Source organism: Bufo bufo, chromosome 6, assembly GCF_905171765.1.
Source record: "Bufo bufo chromosome 6, aBufBuf1.1, whole genome shotgun sequence".
Taxonomy (NCBI): Eukaryota; Metazoa; Chordata; class Amphibia; order Anura; family Bufonidae; genus Bufo; species Bufo bufo.
In genome coordinates, this window is record NC_053394.1 from 141,625,225 (window position 1) to 141,645,820 (window position 20,596).

General features: G+C 43.8%; 1 protein-coding gene across 1 annotated transcript in view; it reads left to right on the forward strand.

Annotated features, from left to right (window-relative positions):
* LOC121005103 (disheveled-associated activator of morphogenesis 1-like) overlaps positions 1-753 on the forward strand; it is a 314,210-nt gene extending 313,457 nt beyond the window's left edge. Inside the window, exon 17 of the mRNA XM_040437659.1 lies at positions 278-753. Within this exon, the coding sequence (XP_040293593.1) occupies positions 278-388 (111 nt within the window). The 3' untranslated portion in view covers positions 389-753. The remainder of the gene's footprint in view (positions 1-277) is intronic.
* Positions 754-20,596: the final 19,843 nt, after the last annotated feature.

Consider the following 20,596-nt stretch of genomic DNA (forward strand, 5'->3'; position numbering starts at 1 on the left):
AACTGAACCTCGTTGCCATTATTTATCAATAATATTAATGTTATATAGTAGAGGTAATGTGCAAAAAAGGCAACAAAAAGCAAAAAAAAGTATCAAAAATTGTAAGTCATTACTGTGGAAAGTACCACACAAGAAGCATCAACACTACAAAGGTATATCGTGGGGATTATTGCAAGGTCTCATAATGTGGTTGAGTACGGTATCAGTCATGAAACATTACTCTTATTGTTTTGATTTATAACATTTACCACCATCTTGTCTTTTTGATGTCTTGCAGCAGAAGTTTGGAGAGGCAGAAGACCAAGATTCGCAGGAGCTGTTTGGGTGGATTTCATCATTCATAAAAGAGTTCAAGAATGCATATCTGGATCTAAGACCTTCTCACTGACAACCCTCCTGTATGTAACCTGTGACCTGTAATGGCGTATCTGTCAGGACTGGAGGTGACTTGAACTCTATCCACTGCAGGTCTTTTCTTCTTAGCTTAAGTTGAGCCATATTATCGACACGGGAAACCAGCCTATTACTAAGCAAAGGGAACCAATTATAACTCCAGTAATTCCAAGTGGAGTAAGAGAATGGCAGTGATAAACGGTTCTGGCCCAGGAAAGTAATCATCACTTATCAGTTGTTGCTCAGTCAAACTTTAAAATATAATAACATATATACAGTCAAGTCTATAAATATTGGGACATCGACACAATTCTAACATTTTTGGCTCTATACACCACCACAATGGATTTAAAATGAAACGAACAAGATGTTCTTTAACTGCAGACTGTCAGCTTTAATTTGAGGGTATTTACATCCAAATCAGGTGAACGGTGTAGGAATTACAACAGTTTGCATATGTGCCTCCCACTTGTTAAAGGGTTTCTATCACTTGGTATGACATAATTAGCTGTCAGACACTAGCGATCTGCTAGTGTCTGCTCTGGCCAACCATCCTACTATAATCACTTGTGGGGCAGCGGTTTTGCTAAAAAACTAACTTTTATAAATATGCTAATGAGCCTCTAGGTGCTATGTGGGCGTCATTAGCACCTAGAGGCTCCGTCTACCTTCATACACAGCCGCCGCCCAGCGCGTCCCTCCAGCCCGCCCATGTCCTCCTCCGTGTGACGCAGCGGACGAGTTCTCGCGCATGCGCCGTGCGCGGCTGTATTCGGCGCATTTGAGATCTCAGCTCGGAGCGGTCAGACATTCAATGCGCATGCGCCGAATACAGCCGCGCATGCGCATTGAATGTCTGACCGCTCCAAGCTGAGATCTCAAATGCGCCGAATACATGCGCGAGAACTCGTCCGCTGCGTCACACGGAGGAGGACATGGGCGGGCTGGAGGGACGCGCTGGGCGGCGGCTGTGTATGAAGGTAGACGGAGCCTCTAGGTGCTAATGACGCCCACATAGCACCTAGAGGCTCATTAGCATATTTAGAAAAGTTAGTTTTTTAGCAAAACCGCTGCCCCACAAGTGATTATAGTAGGATGGTTGGCCAGAGCAGACACTAGCAGATCGCTAGTGTCTGACAACTAATTATGTCATACGAAGTGATAGAAACCCTTTAAGGGACCAAAAGTAATGGGACAGAATAATAATCATGAAACAAACTTTCACTTTTTAATACTTGGTTGCAAATCCTTTGCAGTCAATTACAGCCTGAAGTCTGGAGCGCATAGACATCACCAGACGCTGGGTTTCATCCCTGGTGATGCTCTACCAGGCCTCTACTGCAACTGTCTTCAGTTCCTGCTTGTTCTTTGGGCATTTTCCCTTCAGTTTTGTCTTCAGCAAGTGAAATGCATGCTCAATCGGATTCAGGTCAGGTGATTGACTTGGCCTTTGCATAACATTCCACTTCTTTCCCTCAAAAAACTCTTTGGTTGCTTTTGCAGTATGCTTTGGGTCATTGTCTATCTGAGTTCTGAAGTATTTGGCTGAATATGAGCAGATAATATTGCCCGAAACACTTCAGAATTCATCTTGCTGTTTTTGTCAGCAGTCACATCATCAATAAATACAAGAGAACCAGTTCCATTGGCAGCCATACATGCCCATGCCATGACACTACCACCACCATGCTTCACTGATGAGGTGGTATGCTTAGGATCATGAGCAGTTCCTTTCCTTCTCCATACTCTTCTCTTCCCATCACTCTGGCACAAGTTGATCTTGGTCTCATCTGTCCATAGGATGTTGTTCCAGAACTGTTAAGGCTTTTTTAGATGTCGTTTGGCAAACTCTAATATGGCCTTCCTGTTTTTGAGGCTCACCAATAGTTTACATCTTGTCTTGAACCGTCTGTATTCACTCTGGTGAAGTCTTCTCTTGATTGTTGACTTTGACACACATACACCTACCTCCTGGAGAGTGTTCTTGATCTGGCCAACTGTTGTGAAGGGTGTTTTCTTCACCAGGGAAAGAATTCTTCGGTCATCCACCACAGTTGTTTTCCGTGGTCTTCCGGGTCTTTTGGTGTTGCTGAGCTCACTGATGCGTTCCTTCCTTTTTAAAATGTTCCAAACAGTTGTTTTGGCCACGCCTAATGTTTTTGCTATCTCTCTGATGGGTTTGTATTGTTTTTTCAGCCTAATGATGGCTTGGTTCACTGATAGTGACAGCTCTTTGGATCTCATCTTGAGAGTTGACAGCAACAGATTCCAAATGCAAATAGCACACTTGAAATGAACTCTGGACCTTTTATCTGCTCATTGTAATTGGGATAATGAGGAAATAACACACACCTGGCCATGGAACAGCTGAGAAGACAATTGTCCCATTACTTTTGGTCCCTTAGCAAGTGACTCATTTGGATGTAAATACCCTCAAATTAAAGCTGACAGTCTGCAGTTAAAGTGCATCTTGTTTGTTTCATTTCAAATCCATTGTGGTGGTGTATAGAGCCAAAAATGTTAGAATTGTGTCGATGTCCCACTATTTATGGACCTGGCTGTATAATAACATATACACTCACCTAAAGAATTATTAGGAACACCTGTTCTATTTCTCATTAATGCAATTATCTAGTCAACCAATCACATGGCAGTTGCTTCAGTGCATTTAGGGGTGTGGTCCTGGTCAAGACAATCTCCTGAACTCCAAACTGAATGTCAGAATGGGAAAGAAAGGTGATTTAAGCAATTTTGAGCGTGGCATGGTTGTTGGTGCCAGACGGGCCGGTCTGAGTATTTCACAATCTGCTCAGTTACTGGGATTTTCACGCACAACCATTTCTAGGGTTTACAAAGAATGGTGTGAAAAGGGAAAAACATCCAGTATGCGGCAGTCCTGTGGGCAAAAATGCCTTGTGGATGCTAGAGGTCAGAGGAGAATGGGCCGACTGATTCAAGCTGATAGAAGAGCAACGTTGACTGAAATAACCACTCGTCACAACCGAGGTATGCAGCAAAGCATTTGTGAAGCCACAACACGCACAACCTTGAGGCGGATGGGCTACAACAGCAGAAGACCCCACCGGGTACCACTCATCTCCACTACAAATAGGAAAAAGAGGCTACAATTTGCACGAGCTCACCAAAATTGGACTGTTGAAGACTGGAAAAATGTTGCCTGGTCTGATGAGTCTCGATTTCTGTTGAGACATTCAAATGGTAGAGTCCGAATTTGGCGTAAACAGAATGAGAACATGTATCCATCCTCTGATGGCTACTTCCAGCAGGATAATGCACCATGTCACAAAGCTCGAATCATTTCAAATTGGTTTCTTGAACATGACAATGAGTTCACTGTACTAAAATGGCCCCCACAATCACCCAATAGAGCATCTTTGGGATGTGGTGGAACGGGAGCTTCGTGCCCTGGATGTGCATCCCTCAAATCTCCATCAACTGCAAGATTCTATCCTATCAATATGGGCCAACATATTAAGGCAGTTCTGAAGGCAAAAAGGGGTCCAACACCGTATTAGTTTGGTGTTCCTAATAATTCTTTAGGTGAGTGTAATTGATGTGCAATTTTTCCTTTAATTTGCATATAATTTATACTTCATTATAACATATAGTTTCTGTATATATAGCTCCCACTAACACAAAGACCTGGAGTGAGCAGGGAGCTGTTGCGCCACAATCTGCGCCTGAAATACGCCTTACCTTTAGGCTACATTCACACTCACGTTTTGGGCGGATCCATCACGGATTTGCAAAAATGGATCTGTTACAATAATACAATTGCATGCATCATGAACGGATCCGTTTGTATTATCTGTAACATAGCCAAGACGGATCCGTCATGAACTCCATTAAAAGTCAATGGGAGACATATCCGTTTTCTATTGTGGCTGATTGTGTCAGAGAAAACGGATCCGTCCCCATTGACTTACATTGTGTGCCAGGATCAGTTTGGCTCAGTTTCGTCAAGCGGACAGCAAAACGCTGCAGGCAGCCTCCAGAGCGGAATGGTGACTGAACGGAGGCAAACTGATGCATTCTGATCGGATCCTTCTCCATTCAGAATGCATTAGGGCAAAACTGATCCGTTTTGGACCGCTTGTGAGAGCCCTGAACGGATCTAACAAACGGAAAGCCAAAACGCCAGTGTAAAAGTAGCCTAAGATAGGCGTATTTCAGCTTATTTATTGACCTCCATAATCTTTAGCTTGCATGTACATTGAGCTTCCTTCTGAGTCCATACCAATGATGTAACAAAGAAAGACATTAGCTGAAGTGAATACAAATGACTGGATTTCCAAGTGTAAATTAAAAGTTAAAGCAGAGAGATTTGAATATGTAATCATTACGACTGCTGTAAATTGACACATTGTAAATCTCCTCATGCTACATTTATTTATTGAAAAGATCATTGAATTTGTAATGAATTTTGGAAACTAAATTGTGTTTAGATGGCAGAAGCGCCTTACAACCGCCAACCCTGTTATAGAGCTTTGTAATGATAAATGCAGAATCAGGAGGGGTGGCATCTGGGGTGCGGGAAACTAGGCCTTTGTCTACAGATATGCTGACTTCATGTATTTCTATTTAGTTGTTTTTTTTAACATATTTTATATATGGTTGTCATTGCTTATTAGTTTTCACCCTGAAGATAATTGATGTCAGTGTGTTATGTAATAAGGAGTGTATATGCCAGGAGTATGATTGCTTATTCATAGTGCAGTAGGGTAGCATTAACTGAAAATACATCCCTGATTGCAGTTTTGACTGGCTTTGGATATACAAAAATATTTTTTATTGATTTCCAGATTACAAATTAAAGGGGTTGTCCGCTTTTACATTGATGACCTATCCTCGGGATAGGTCATCAATATAAGATATTCGGGGGTTCAACTAACAGTACCCTCGCAGATCACCTGTTTGAAGAGAAGGCAGCGCTCATATGAGCGCTGCCTTCTATTCATTCTTTACCTGCTCAACACAGCAATTGCAGTGGTGAGCAGGTGCAATTACAAATATGACGTCACTATTCACTTCTATGGGACGGCTCTGTCTGTTCAAGTGAATACTAAAGAGCCGTCCCATAGACGTGAATGGTGATGCCATTACTCCTGCTCACCACTGCAAATTGCTGCAGCGAGCACGTAAACAGAGCAGAGAAGGCAGAGCTTATATGAGCGCTGCTTTCTCTTTAAACAGCTGATCTGAGGATAGATCATCAATAGCAAAAAACAGGACAACCCCATTCATTAAAGGGGTTGTCTCAGTTCAGCCAATAGCATATATCATTTAAGCAAAGTTAAAGGGGTTGTACTGTCGCTCCTGCTCTCAGCAGGAATCCAGGCCGTATTACCACGGACCGCTCACGGCTGCTGAACACGGCCGTGTGCATTCGGCCTAATACTGAAGACCTATTGTCAGGATAGTTCATCAATATCACTTGAATTGTTGATTACTTGTAATTACACGACGCCACCGCTCCACAGGAGATGATGGGCAGTGTAATGAACAGGAAGCAGAGCTTGCATGGAGTGCCACCTGCTCTTCAAACTGCTGATTGCTGGCGGTGCCCATCAGATATTGATGACCTATCCTGACAACCCCTTCAATTCAAGTAACTTACTAATGTATTGTTATTGTCCATATTGCCTACTTTGCTGGTTTGATTTATTTTCCCATCACATTATACACTGCGTGTTTCCAGGGGTTACGACCACCCTGCAACCCAGCAGCAGTGGTCGTGCTTGCAAACTATAGGAAAAGGCACGGTCTCTCTGGTGGCTGGGACTGCAGGAGTGTACCTATCCTCAAGATAGGTTATCATTATCTGGTCGGTGGGGATCTGACACCCAGGACCCCTGCGATCAGCTGATTGAAAAGGCACCGGCGCTCCTGTGAGCACTAAGGCCTTCTCCGTGCTTACCAAGCACAGCGCTGTACATTTTATAGCAGTTGTGTTTGGTATTGCGCTCAGCCCCACTGACGTAATCACGAGAGCCAATACCAGCAATGCACACAATATTTCTACTCGGGGGCATAACTACCTTAGCCAGCGGCAGGCCATGCGACTGCTATAGGGCCCTATGGAGTCTTAGTTGAGATCATCCCCTCTTCTACTGGAGGTGAAAACTTGGTCACGACTGCCCTCTAATGGAACAACTTTTAGCAAATGAGGCAGTGGAAAAAATGGCCCAAGGGTCATTGAAAGGGGTTTAGGCAGAAACCCTTATGTCCTGTGTGGGGGGCCTGGTTTGATCCTTGCTATGGGGCCCTTACTCCTCTATGTACGCCACTGTTTCTACTACCACCAACCTTGCTTGCCTTAGACAGATTTTGAGCCTGCACCAAGTGGCATCACCTGCTCCTGAGCCACAGTTTTGTAGAAACAAATAGTCAATTGGACAAAGTCCACTACTATGATATACGGCAACAATGAGGCAGACATGTCAGGTTAGTTCCACGATTCTGTGATAAATGTGATTGTTGTAATAACCTTTTCAACACTGTTTTAGAATAAACTGGGCAGTTGGGCACTACAATATAACAGTGAGTGATGCAAAACAACATGTCAGGTACACTACTCTTTGACAAAAGGGATTTTGTAATAAAATCTTCACCTTTTTTAGAAAAATTCATTACAATATAACAGTGAGTGATGCTGAGCAACATGTCAGGTACACTAGTCTTTTATCAACAGAGGTTTTAAAAAATACTTTGCAATAAAAAATGAGTACTGTACCTTTAAATATTGATGTGCCATCAACAGAACATTAGTGTTGAACGAATCGAAGTTAACGAGGTGGACTTCGATCCGAATTTCTGGAAAAATTAGATTCACCTTGAAGCTGAATTTCCTTGTGCTTCGTGGTAACGAATAGATTTTCCCTGAAATGGCGGTAAGAATAAAAACAATCATACTCACCTCATCCATTTGAGCGCAAGAGACCACTAGTTTGGTCTTTTGCAGGTACTGATGTATTCCATCGTGAAAGAAGTTTACAAGGAAAAGAGGTAATAAAAAATTACAAAAATCAAAATATAGCAGCAATAAAATAAATACAAATCTCAAAAAGAGGCAAAATGTATTAAAGAAAAATGTAACAGTAAGGGTGCATTCACATCACCGTTTAGCTTTCCGTTCTTCCATGCTGTTGCATCAGTTAGGCTACTTTCACATTAGCGTTTTTTGCGGATCCGTCATGGATCTGCAAAAAACGCTTGCGTTACAATAATACAACCGTATGCATCCGTCATGAACGGATCCGGTTGTATTATGTCTTATATAGCCATGACGGATCTGTGATGAACACCATTGGAAGTCAATGGGGAACAGATCCGTTTTCTATTGTGTCATAGAAAATGGATCCGTCCCCATTGACTTACATTGTGGGCCAGCATTATTCTGTCCGCGATGTGGATGCAAACAAACAGAATGGAGTGCATTTTGGTGCATTCCGTTTCGTTCAGTTTTGTCCCCATTGACCATGAATGAGGACAAAACTGAAGCGTTTTTTTCCGCTATTGAGATCCTATGAGGGATCTCAATAGCGGAATTGAAAACACTAGTGTGAAAGTAGCCTTAAGCCTCATGCATACGACCGTTTTTGTGGTCCGCATCCGAGCCGCATTTTTTGCAGCTTGGGTGTGGACCCATTCACTTCAATTGGGCCGCAAAAGATGCGGAGAGCACTCCGTGTGCTGTCCGCATCCGTTGCACTGTTCCGTGGCCCCGCAAAAAAATATAGCATGTCCTATTCTTGTCCGTTTTGCGGACAAGAAAAGGCATTTCTAAAATGGGCCACCTGTTCCGTTCCGCAAATTGCAGAAGGCACACGGGCGGCTTCCGTTTTTTGCAGATCCGCAGGTTGTGGACCGCAAGAAATGGCACGGTCGTGTGCATGAGGCCTTATGCATAGGATTGCAACGGATCATTTTTTTTTTACAGAATCCAGTAAAAAAAACGGATCCTGTTGCATCAGTTGTCATCCGTTTGAGACATTTTCGTCTGAAATCCATTTTTTTAGACGGAAACAAAACTACTGCATGCAGGACTTTTTTTTCCCTGTCTAAAAAATGGATCTCAGAAGGAAATGGCTCAAACGGATGACAACTGATGCAACAAGATCAGTTTTTTTTTTTCCTCTCTCTCTCTTCTTCTGTTGGATCAGAAGAACAGAAAGCTAAACGGTGATGTGAATGCACCCTAAGGTCCGTTTTCGTAAGAAAGTAACACTAAAGTCAATTTTTCGTTTGTTTTACTTAGTATATTAATGTCTGTAGGTCATTCTGTTCTGACAAGTCAAGTCCTCCACAATTCTCTACGTCCGGGTCCCTCTTGACACAAGTGTGACTGCTCAGCCTATCACAGGCCACAGTGAACTTGCCTCAGCCAATGATCTGCTGATCTGCTCAAGAAGAGACCATCTATGATGTAGAGACTAGGAACTGGGTAATTGCCGGAACACAAGCAGCAAGGCCAAAACTGTCTGCTCCTTCAAGGAGTTAACATTAACAGTAACATTAAAAAAATTAATTATACTTAAGATTCTCCAGTCTGGGGCTATTTCAGATTTATTATTATTATTATTATATATTTTTTTTTATTAACAATTGTTATTGTTTTTTAAAGTCATAAGACATATGATAGTAAACAATAAGATACAACTGTTAGGTGTATATTAGTTCAGAGCAATGATATGACAGTATCAGATTGACTACAATAAAACTTAAGTCCCATAAAAGACTCCTTAATTAAGTTAAGCTCGATGGAGAACACATAAATGTAATAATGGTGTCACATTGAAATTTTTCACAATGAAGAAAAATATAAAATGAACAAAAAGAAATAACAAAAGGGCATGATTAATACAGTATAAGCCACGTAGTCACAGGTACGACCAAGAGGGGAGATTGATCGAACATAAACAGGATGATATGTAAACTTAGTTGTAGTGTAAAAGGGTCAGTGAAAACCTCTATATTGTTTCCAGGGAGACCAGATAGCTAGAAAGGTAGACCGGGAGCAGAGTTCCCAATGAGAGAGCTCTTCTAGCCTATAAACCTGGTCTACTCTCTGGGTCCATTTAGCCACATCAGAAACCTCAGGGGAGAGCCAATAAAACGCTATTAGAAGTCTGGCAGCAGCCAATAGCATAAGGAATAAGGATCTTTGCCATTTGTTTAAACCCTTGAGGCCTAGATTTAGCAGGGTTAGGTCAGGAGAGCAGGAGAGAGTGGATTGGCATATAAGGTTGCATTTTTTTTTATAATAAATCGCCACCAGTCATTAATGGTTTGGCATTTCCACCAAATATGGAAGAAAGAACCCTTAGGGGACTTGCATCTCCAACATAAGCCAAAGCAGTTAGGGGAATAGAGAGAGATCGATTCGGGAGTCTTATACCATCTCATCAGAATTTTATAGCCATTTTCTTGGATGCGTATGCATCTAGATTTCTTGTGAGGGGTCATAAGTGCTGTAGAAATCTCTGTAGGAGATAGAAAGCGTCCCAAATCTTTCTCCCAGGAACCAATTATAGCTGGCTTAATAAGGGATAAGGGTGATTTCAGGTGACTATATATAGTTGAAATAGTTCTTTTAGGGGGTTGCTTCACACACAATATCATGTCAAACCAAGAGAACAGGGGCGACAGCGGGGATTTTTTGAGCAACGAAGTGACTTCAGAATTGAGGAACCTTTGTAGGAAGATAAGAGTTGCAGGGTTCCTCAAGTCTTCAATGAAAGTCTGTAAGGGTTTAATACAACTTTCATTATCTAACAGGAAAGGGTGTAGTTGAGAGTTTAATTGGGAGGGGGCAGCTCTCTTTCAGAGCAATTGGGGCTAGATCAATTAAGTCTCTCAGGGTGAGGAGGGGTGAGGGAGTTGTTAATAATTTGTTATATGAGGAGAACCAGTTCTAGACTGATAGTGTGCTCTGTATCATGGGATTTGGAACTTTCTGTAGTGGTAGGGGAGGTTTACCTGATAGCAGAAAAGCTCTAGGGGAGGAGGGGAGAAAAGCTTTTTCCATGCGAACCCAAACTTTATGGGGAGGGGATCTGATCCAGTCTACTACTCTGGCTAGATGTATAGCTCTCATATACATTTCTGGGTCGGGAAGTCCAATTCCTCCCAGCTGTTTAGGTTTAGTAAGGGTGTTAAATGAGATTCTAGGGCGTCTACCCTTCCAGATGAACTTGCGAATTGCTCTATTGAAAGTAATAAAAAAGGGTTTTGGGATTTTAATTGGGAGGGATTGTGTAACATCCCAGAGTTATGTTACTAAACTCCTTTTCCCCGCTACTATTTGTTGGTAACATGTGCCTTGTCATCTAATGTGATTTTACATAATACTCCTCACAAATGTGCATTTTCTAAGCCTGTTACATGTATTTGCTGTAATTTTCATGTTCACCAGCAGGTGGCAGCAATGTTTAGCAGAGCCTTAGTAACAGTTTAGCATATCTAGACTGCAATAGTACATTCCAGTTTAGCTCCCCCCTCTTTGAGGAGGTGTGGAATGTTCCCACATCCTGCCTCATGGGGAGGAAAGGAAATTACAGTTAGTGTGCCAGCCACCCTGGCTAGGGGAAAGCTGTGCTAGTAGGAGCTCCCAGTTCTAGGGATCCCAACCCAGGATTGTGTCTCGGCTGAGACCAAATATCTTCATTCCCAGTCTGAGCCCTTCAGCTTCAACTGGTGAAAAGCAAGCAGCCACCTCCAGATCTCCAGGACGAACTATTCCCCGTGAGCACAACTGTGAGTACCTTCCAGAGACCAGGAGAAGCCAAATTCCTCCTCAGCTAGTCAGTCCCATACACAGCAGAAGACAGAGCAGAAGATACAAATTCCTGCCACATATTACAGAGCCATAAGCAGATAACTAATCCTGCAAGAGAGCTCCAGGCACATGATAGAAGCAGAAGAGATATTGATCCCTGCCATACATTGCCAATACCTGCTGGGACCCAAGACTATTGCTGTATCTCATATGGATTACTGCTGCAACCAGTAAAGACAAGTTGAATTATATTTCAATTCTGGATCTCATTCATTACTACCAAGTTCCTCAATTACTCCTACTAGCAACACACTCATTTATTGCAAGTGAGCCAGGATCCAGGAGTCCAGCCGTACCAAGGTAGGAGACACCGTTGACACTATACCCACTACTATACAGAGACATTACACCGCTCTGACATTCCTAGCCTGGTACGTGAGTTGCAACACCTTAAAGGGCCCTGAGACTGTACCCTGTGCACTCTGCAATTGGTGTCACGAACAAAAAACATAGACTGTTATACCCATATCCGGACCCACTGCATATTTTGGCGTCCGCCTAACCGTACCACGGTCCGGCTCATTGCAATTGCATAAGGTATGTCAGTCTGGGAAGAACTAGAACAGATACCATGTTCTTTCTGCCAAACCAGGAGAGGTACGGAAGGTCCAACGAGTCCAGCTGGGCAACCATAGATTGTAGGAGTGGGAGGTAGTTAAGTTTAGGAGTGGGAGGTAGTTAAGTCCGCAAAGTTGGGGGAAAGTTTTACACCTAGAGATGTTAGTTGTTGTGTGTACCAGTTGAATGGAGATTGAGATTGGAGTGATCTAATCGCCGACGGGGAGAATCCCCTATGAAGAAGTTGGGATTTGGCTGGGTTAATTTTGAAGTTAGAGAGGGAGCTGAATAGTTCTAGTATGGATAAGATAGTTGGGAGTAATTTTTTGTGGTTTGTCGTGAGGATTAGAAGGTCATCAGCAAAAGCTGCCAGTTTAATTTCCTGATCCCCAACACAAAGACCAATAATATCATTCTGTTGCCTTAAGGCTTGCAATAATGTCTCCATAACCAATACGAGAATAAGGGGGGAAAGGGGGCAACCTTGCCTAGTGCCGTTTTTGATATGGAAGCAAGGAGAAAGGATGCCATTCACTGACACAGACGCCGAGGAAGAATGGTACATGGCTGCAACTGCATTAGAGAATTGATCTGGGATACCAAACCTTGCAAGAGTGAGCCTGATATATGACCAATCAATTCTATCAAAGGCTTTCTCGGCATCTTTGACCAATGGGATCGCCTTATGGGATGAGAAGTATAGGGCGTTAAATATTTTCATTACGTTATCTTTACCTTCTCTTCCTTTGACAAATCCTACCTGGTCTGGGTGGATCAGGGAGGGTAGTAATTGCTGCAGTCTATTAGCTAACATTTTAGCCAGAAGTTTAAGGTCAGTGTTTAATAAGGAAATGGGACGGTAATTAGAACAGGAAGATGGATCCTTACCGGGTTTGGGGATAATAGTTATAGTGGCTCTAGACATATCTGCAGAGACAGGGGAATTGAGTAGTGCTCCATTACATACTGGAAAAAAATGAGGTAGGAGAGTTTCTGAAAAGGATTTGTAATAAGATAGAGGGAGACCGTAGGTCCTGGGCATTTCCCAGTGGGGGAGGAATTGAGCGCCTCCATTAGGTCAGACAGCGTGAAAGGAGCAGCAAGTTTATCCTGCTGGGGAGGAGTGAGAGCTGGAGGTTTAATGTTTTAAGGAAGGAAGAGATGTTATGCTCTTTATCATATCTAGGGTCTGGAAGGGGGGGGAGGGAGGTTGTAGAGGGATTCATAGTAAAGTCTGAATTGTTCTGCTATATCTTCTGATTTAAAAAGTGTCTTACCTGAAGAGCTAGTGATGTTTTGGACAAAGTTATCAAGTTTCCTACATTAAATTCTCTGCATTTGGAATTTAGTGGCTTTATCGCCATGGGCAAAATCTTTTGTTGGGATAATAAGTAGAACCTAGCAGAACGTTCATTAAGCATATTTTTAAGTTCAGTTTTAAGAGATGTCAGTTCAGACAAATGGAGCTGGAGTAGGGAGATCTTATGTGTTTTTTCCAAAGAGTTAATCTGTGAGAGGAGGGAGTTTAGTTTCTTTTCAGATTCCTTTTTTAAAAAGGAGCATAGGCTAATGATTTGGCCTCTAATAAAGACTTTATGTGCATCCCAAAGCACATTGGGAGAGATGGAAGGGGATAGGTTAATGGTGAAGTATTCTTTCAATAGGGACAATATACGATTTTTATGGATATCTTTACCCAGGATGGACTCGTTGAACCTCCAGCAGGGCGACCTACCCGGTCCTGTGGGATGACGGAGGGAGCAAAAAACAGGTGCATGATCGGAGAGAGTCATAACTCCAATTCGTGCTGAGGAACAGAGTTGTAGATACTCATTCGACACCAGAATGTAGTCAATTCTGCTGTAAGAGTTGTAAGCTGGAGAATAAAAAGAGTAGTCAATGGCAGTAGGGTTCAAACATCTCCATACATCAGTTAGTCCTAGATTATACAGTCTAGCCAGTTTAGCACGGATAGCCCTAGATGACAGGGAAGATTTCTTTGAGGAGGTGTCGATCAAGGGGTTGAGAGCTAAATTTAAGTCTCCTGCTAGAATAAGGATGCCTTCCCTATGAGTCTCCACTAGGGATAGAAGTTCGGCAATCCAACGTGATTGATCAGTATTGGGTGCATAGGCATTAAGAAATGTGTAAAGAACCTGGCCAACACGACCTTTCAGAATGATGTAGCGGCCTTCTGAATCTTGGATATGATTTAGATAGGTGAAGGGGGTGACTCTGCGAAACCCAATACTGACCCCTCTTGAGGCGGCACCATCTGCACCACAGTGATACCATAGCGGAAATTTGGAATAGGAAAGGTTAGGGTAGTTATTGTGCTTATAATGGGTTTCTTGGAGAAAAACAACATTGCACTTTTCTTTCCATAGAAGGGAGAATATTTGGCAGCGTTTAGAGGGAGACCTAAGACCCTTTACATTAAAGGAGACAATTTTTAGATCAGCCATATCTCAACTGGTCAGTAGTAAAAAATAGAGCTAAGTGTAGGCATTGTGGCAAATACAAAAAGCCCAACATTATAACTAAGGGAATAACAGTTAAAACTGATAAACAAAATGAGAAGATCAGTACCATAATGTAAAATTATACAGATGGTAATAAATGACCGTATGAGAGGGGGAGAGTGGGTAGTTCCCATTAAACCTGCAGTAAAGTGGGGAGTAGGAAATATTAATGACCACATAACACACAAAATGGAGGAGAGAAGGAGGGCAATAGGAGATGCAGAGAGAATACACGGACCAAGATGAAAAGTAACACAATGGGAGAGGAAAGTGGCTAGGTAAAACAGGGAGGAGAAGGAAGGGACAGAAATAGTATTCGCTGTAAGCCCAGCACTAAAACAGACAAATGAAGGAATGAGGTATAATCAAATCAAGTTAGAAATATAGATGGAGAGCCCAGAAGGGGCCAAATACTAAGTTGGTTGGGGATGAATCAGGATCCATCCTGGGAAGCGTGTGACTTCCTGGGAGTTGTAAAGTCCTTATTCTTCTTGGACTTCTGCTTCTTAGGTGTGGTAGAAAGTTCCCATGGTTGAAGGACTGGGAGGGAAGGTAGAGAGGTGATGTCCTGCACTTTTTCCCAATCTTGTATATCCAGAGGCGCAATATCCAGCGCGTTGAAAGCTTCTGGGAGGTCTAGAAAAGAAGAGATGATGATCCTCTTGCCAGAAACTAAGAATGATAATCCAAAAGGAAAGGACCATCAGTATGGAGTCTGTCTCTCTTTGAGGAGGGATGTGAGGGGTCTCAGGATTCTTCTTTTCTGAAGGGTAGATGGGGATAGGTCCTGGTATATCTGGATAGGGACCTCGTCTAAAAGAATGGATGGTGCAGCTCTGGACGCTTTAAGTATTGCTTCTTTATCCTGAAAGTTCAGGAAGCGGCTAATAATGTCTCTTGGTGGATCATTTTCTTTAGGGCGCGGACGTAATGCTCGGTGAGCCCTTTCTATGATCAGCATGGAAGGGTCAAGATCCCCAAGTAAGGAGGCGACAATTTTCATAATCGCTGCCGGAATGTCTGCGGCTGAGACTGATTCAGGGACCCCCCTGAACCGGAGGTTATTACGTCTGCCACAGTTCTCCTGGTCCTCCAGGGAGGTATAAAGCTGATTTATATGCACTTGGCAGAGTGAGAGAGATTGTGAGACCGCCACGCTATGGTCTAAGGTAGCGGCTTGTGTGGTTTCTAATGAGTCCACCCTGTGGCCTATTTGCTGAACGTCTTGGGCCACCTCCTGTAGTTTGGAGTAGTTAGGGTTCAGAGCCTCTTCCAAGGCTTGCTTAATGAAGCGGCGAGAGATCGGGAGGTTTTGTGACTCACCGGTCTCTCTGGACTCGTCCTCACAGTCAGAAAGGTCTGAAGCGCAGGAGCTCGCAGTGCAGCAGAGAGCCGTGGCCATCTTGGGATCCTTGGTCGGTCCGGCTGCATGCTGTTTTTTCAGGAATTTTGTCATATCTGACACAGCTGGAGATGCTTTTGCTTGGGGGGTAGAATCCCCATGCTTAGGTCCTCCATATTTGACCATTTTGTGAAGGTTTTGCTGTCCCCACAGCATGCTGTCCCCACAGCAGGTTGAAAGCAGGAGCCTCAGCCATTCAGCACTGGCGCTAGCTCTGCCCCCCCCCCCCCCCTCTGATTTTTTTTATTAGAATGTGATATTTTTTTCCAGTTACCCAAAAAAACATTTTGGGGCAAGAATTAAATTTGTCTTTATATTTGATGCTCCTTGAAGATATTTTCCTCCATTTCTTATTATTGGTTATGAACTAAAAATAAGTGAACACTCATTTTGTTTTCGTAAGGACGAAGTTTTCAAAGTTTTCCAGAACACTTTGGGCGTTTGTTTAAAATACATGCTGTCAGATTTTATTTTGCTTGCTTGGTTTTAATTATTAATAGCATTGTATAATTAGGCCTAAAATCAGCAGACACCTTTCTACTTATCCTGGCTGCAGGATAAACTGAAATCCAACTTCCCTTGTGACAGTTCCCTCCAGCAGGTAAAGAGCAAAATTTAGAAAGTTACATTCCACCTCAGATCGGAAAAGTTTGCTGTTTTCTGGCAAAACTGATAACTGATATTAATAAGTGTTGAAGATGCAGATCATTCAGCAATGGCATCCACTGTAGATGTCAATGCCCCCTGCCCTTGCTTCTGCTTCATGGCATCGCATTCCTCCATCCTCAGTCATCCACATTTTCCATGATGGAGAATATAAAAAAAAAATCTTGCTGATTTTCAAGCTTACAAATAATGTAAAAATAGATCATTTAGCTGCTTTAGAAGCATTCTTATAGGGAATCTGGCAGCAAATCTTACTATAGGCAACCCAAGCCAAGGCTATATAGTGCTGCCTAAGGCCTCTTTCACACTCACCGTATGGCTATTTCAGTGTTTTGCGGTCCGTTTTTCACGGATCCGTTGTTCGTTTTTTTTGTTTCCATTGTGTTTCCGTTTCGGTTTCGCTTTTCCGTATGGCATATACAGTATACAGTAATTACATAGAACAAATTGGGCTGGGCATAACATTTTCAATAGACGGTTCCGCAAAAAACGGAACGGATACGGAAGACAAACGGATGCATTTCCGTATGCATTCAGTTTTTTTTTGTGGACCCATTGACTTTAATGGAGCCACGGAACGTGATTTGCATCCAAATATAGGACATGTTCTATCTTTGCACGGAACGGAGATACGGAAACACGGAAACGGAATGCATACGGAGTACATTCCGTTTTTTTTTTGCGGACTCATTGAAATTAATGGGTCCAGAATGCAAAAAACGGCCCGCAAAACGGGAAAAAAAAACGGTAGTGAGAAAGAGGCCTAAGGCTTGTTTTATATTTGCGTTTACTATCTTTGGCAGGCCGTTCCCGCAGGGGAGCAGCCTGCCAGAGATGTCCGGATTCAGTGCTACTGAAAGCTACCGGACACCCACCTGCCCCTAACCACTAAAATGGGAGGTGGCGGAGATCTGGTCACAACCTGGCAAATATGCTTAGAAGAGGCCGGATGAAAACCGCTTTGCTGCAATTCTCTGCATATTTGCCGGGTTGCGGCTGCAGAACAGCCTGCCGGATCTCTCAAATGCAAATGTGAAAAAGGCCTAACACAATTTAATATAAACATACCTTTGTTAGTATAATCCATATTTCTGAACTGCAGAAAATTAAGTTTAATTTGTATGCAAATGAGGTGCCAAGATGCCATGCAGGGCGGGTATAACTGTTATAGCAGCCCAGACACACCGTCTGCCAGAGCCCATGCTTTCCGTCATGATCTTCCTTCAATTCTGCCTGGCTCGGCGCATGTGCAGTAAGTACAATTAGGCCGATGCCCACTTCAGGGCAGTCGATTTTGCTGATGGACACCGCTGACCAGCCGGACAGAGTTGAAAGCGGATTGTGACGTCGCAGTGGAGTGGGCAGACTGGATGACGCAAGGAGAGCTACAGGGAACAAGTAAAGAGGCGGACATGAGCTCTAAAGGTAGGTGGGCTTGCCAACAAAGGTATGTTTTTTTAATTGTGTTTGCAAGCACTATATAGTTTTGGCTTGTGTTACATATAGTAAGATTAATTGACTGATTCCCTTTATAGTGCAGCCCCAGGATCATGGAGTAAACTACAGGGAGGTACTGGCCTACATGTATTTGAATTTAGCTGAGGCAGACACTGTCTGTGCAGTCTCTCTTACTGTGCCTGTCTTTGAGTTACTGCTCACTCCTCCCCCACCCCTCTCTATAGACTTGCATTGATATGTGTAATCTGATCCTTCAGTGAGCTGGTCCATCCTGGACAGTTTCAAGAGAAATTTGAAAGAGAAAAGCATTTAACAAGTGGGGTGGAGGTTGAGAACATGAGAACTAGACAGTTCTCTCTAATAAGATATATTACAAAGTTTCTTAGGGTCGCTTGTACTATTGATTTATGTCAAATTGTGTTAAACGTTATCGAACACTTAAAGGGGTTTTTGACATAGCTAATCAATATCTGATCGGTGGGGGTCCAACATCCGGGACGCTCGCCGATCAGCTGTTTGAGAAGGCAGGGGCGCTAGCAGTAGTACCGCAGCTATCTCTCTGCTTTTCCTAGGCCGAGTGACCACATGTTCATGTGCCACGTGGAGTAGGAGCAGCTCAGCCCCATTCAATGTGATCGGGGCTGAGCTGCGATACCAAGCACAGCTGCTATACAATGTACGGTCCCGTACTTCATGAGCTGAGAGAAGGCTCAGAAATAGAACCAGTGACTTCTCAAAACAGCTAATCGGTGGTAGTCCCGGGCGTCGGACCCCCAACGCAGTGGCGTAGGGATCGCCATAGCAACCATAGCAGTGGCTATGGGGCCCTACGCCACTGGGGGCCCGTCCGGATCGCATTCTTTTTTTTTTTTTTTTTATTAACACACACACAGGCACTGGCAGCCAGGCCCGCCCGCCCGCCCAATGTAGTGGGTGGGGCGTGGGCGGTCCGCGGCTCAGGCCTGGCTGGGGGGAAGCTGCGTCAAGTCAGGACTCAGGACTGGAGCAGGCGGGCCCGGGGCAGAAGATGAGGTAGGTGGTGGAGGGGGCCGGAACAGGGGCGTACCCATAGGCGTGCGCACGAGGTGTGCCTGGGCACAGCCTAATCACACCCCTGTGCTCCGCCTCCTGCACTGCCAGCCATGCACGTGCGGCGTGACGGAGTGAATGACGTCACGTTACGCTGCCGCCGGCTGCCTATTTTGAATGTGAAGAGCGGGAGCCTGCCTGCCCGCCCCCCCGCGCCCAGTGTGCCTAATTGATCTTCAGGATGTGTCATCAATACAGAAGTGAATGGATTCTGATCTTTTGTGCACTGCCAGCAGTCTGCCACAGTAAAAAGAAAAAGTCTGGCGTGGAGAGGAGTCCTGACTGTCCCCAGTAAGTTAGTGAAGTGTCAAGTGATAGATAAGGATTATTAGATAGTAGTATACATACTAGTACATACTTTGCACAAGTTTATTATTTACAACTTAAAGGGAACCTGTCACCAAAAAATACTATTAACAGCTTAATAAGCGATTTTTTTTGGTGACAGGTTCCCTTTAAGTTGTAAATAATAAACTTATGCAAAGTATGTACTAGTATGTAGTACCTTATAGTTCTGCATAGTAGTTTCCTAATGCACTTTTTCTTCATTTAGCCGCATCTAGCCTCCTTGAGAAATCAATGTTTTATTCAGTCGCTGCCCCCTGCTTCAAGTCAGGTTTGAAGTCAAGGGGGCAGCGGCCTAGGCGTCTCCAATCCTGCTCTCCCCGCCGCCTTTATTGACACGCCGGATCTCAGTGCCGGGACCGCGCTCCCAGCCAGCATGCGCAGTAAAGGGCTGCTGTAGCCTGTAACGCGATCCCGGCTCCGGCTCGTACACTCAGCCGGCTTCAGTTTCGCTACTGCGCATGCGCCCAGCATCTTCTGTAACTGCGCTAGTATGTAAGGCTGGCGGGCGCATGCGCAGTAGCGAAACTGAAGCCGGCTGAGTGTACGAGCCGGAGCCGGGATCGCGCTACAGGATACAGCAGCCCTTTACTGCGCATGCGGGCTGGGAGCGCGGTCCCGGCACTGAGATCCGGCGTGTCAATAAAGGCGGCGGGAAGAGCAGGATTGGAGACGCCTAGGCCGCTGCCCCCTTGACTTCAAACCTGACTTGAAGCACGGGGCAGCGGCTGAATAAAACATCGATTTCTCAAGGAGGCTAAATGAAGAAAAAGTGCATTAGGAAACTACTATGCAGCACTATAAGGTACTATTAACAGCTTAATAAGCGATTTTTTGGTGACAGGTTCCCTTTAAGCTTACTTACATAAGGAACGCGGGGTCCGTCTTACAATAGTTGTCGGCCTCCACCCCCTGTTGGGGGTCAGTCACTGTCAGGGACACTGTTATGAAGGGGGGGCCCATAAATTTTTTTTGCTATGGGGCCCATGCATTTCTAGCTACGCCTCTGCCCCAACGATCACATACTGAGGATAAATCTCATTTGAAGGGATAAATGGTCCTAAATTCTTCCTCAACCCTTGTGTACATCTAATTTTCATCTGCAGGAAACGTTCAGAGAAGGTGATTGCTGCAGAAGTAGGATCTAAGGTTCATTCAGTTCAAGGGTTCACTTACTTTTTCTCTCTGCACTGTGGATGTTTACACAATGTGTTCAATAAAAGACATGAACGGTAGAGCTGTTTGCCTGTTAGTAGTTTATTTAGATTGTGTTTTTCTATAATTATGAATTCGATAAAAATGCGA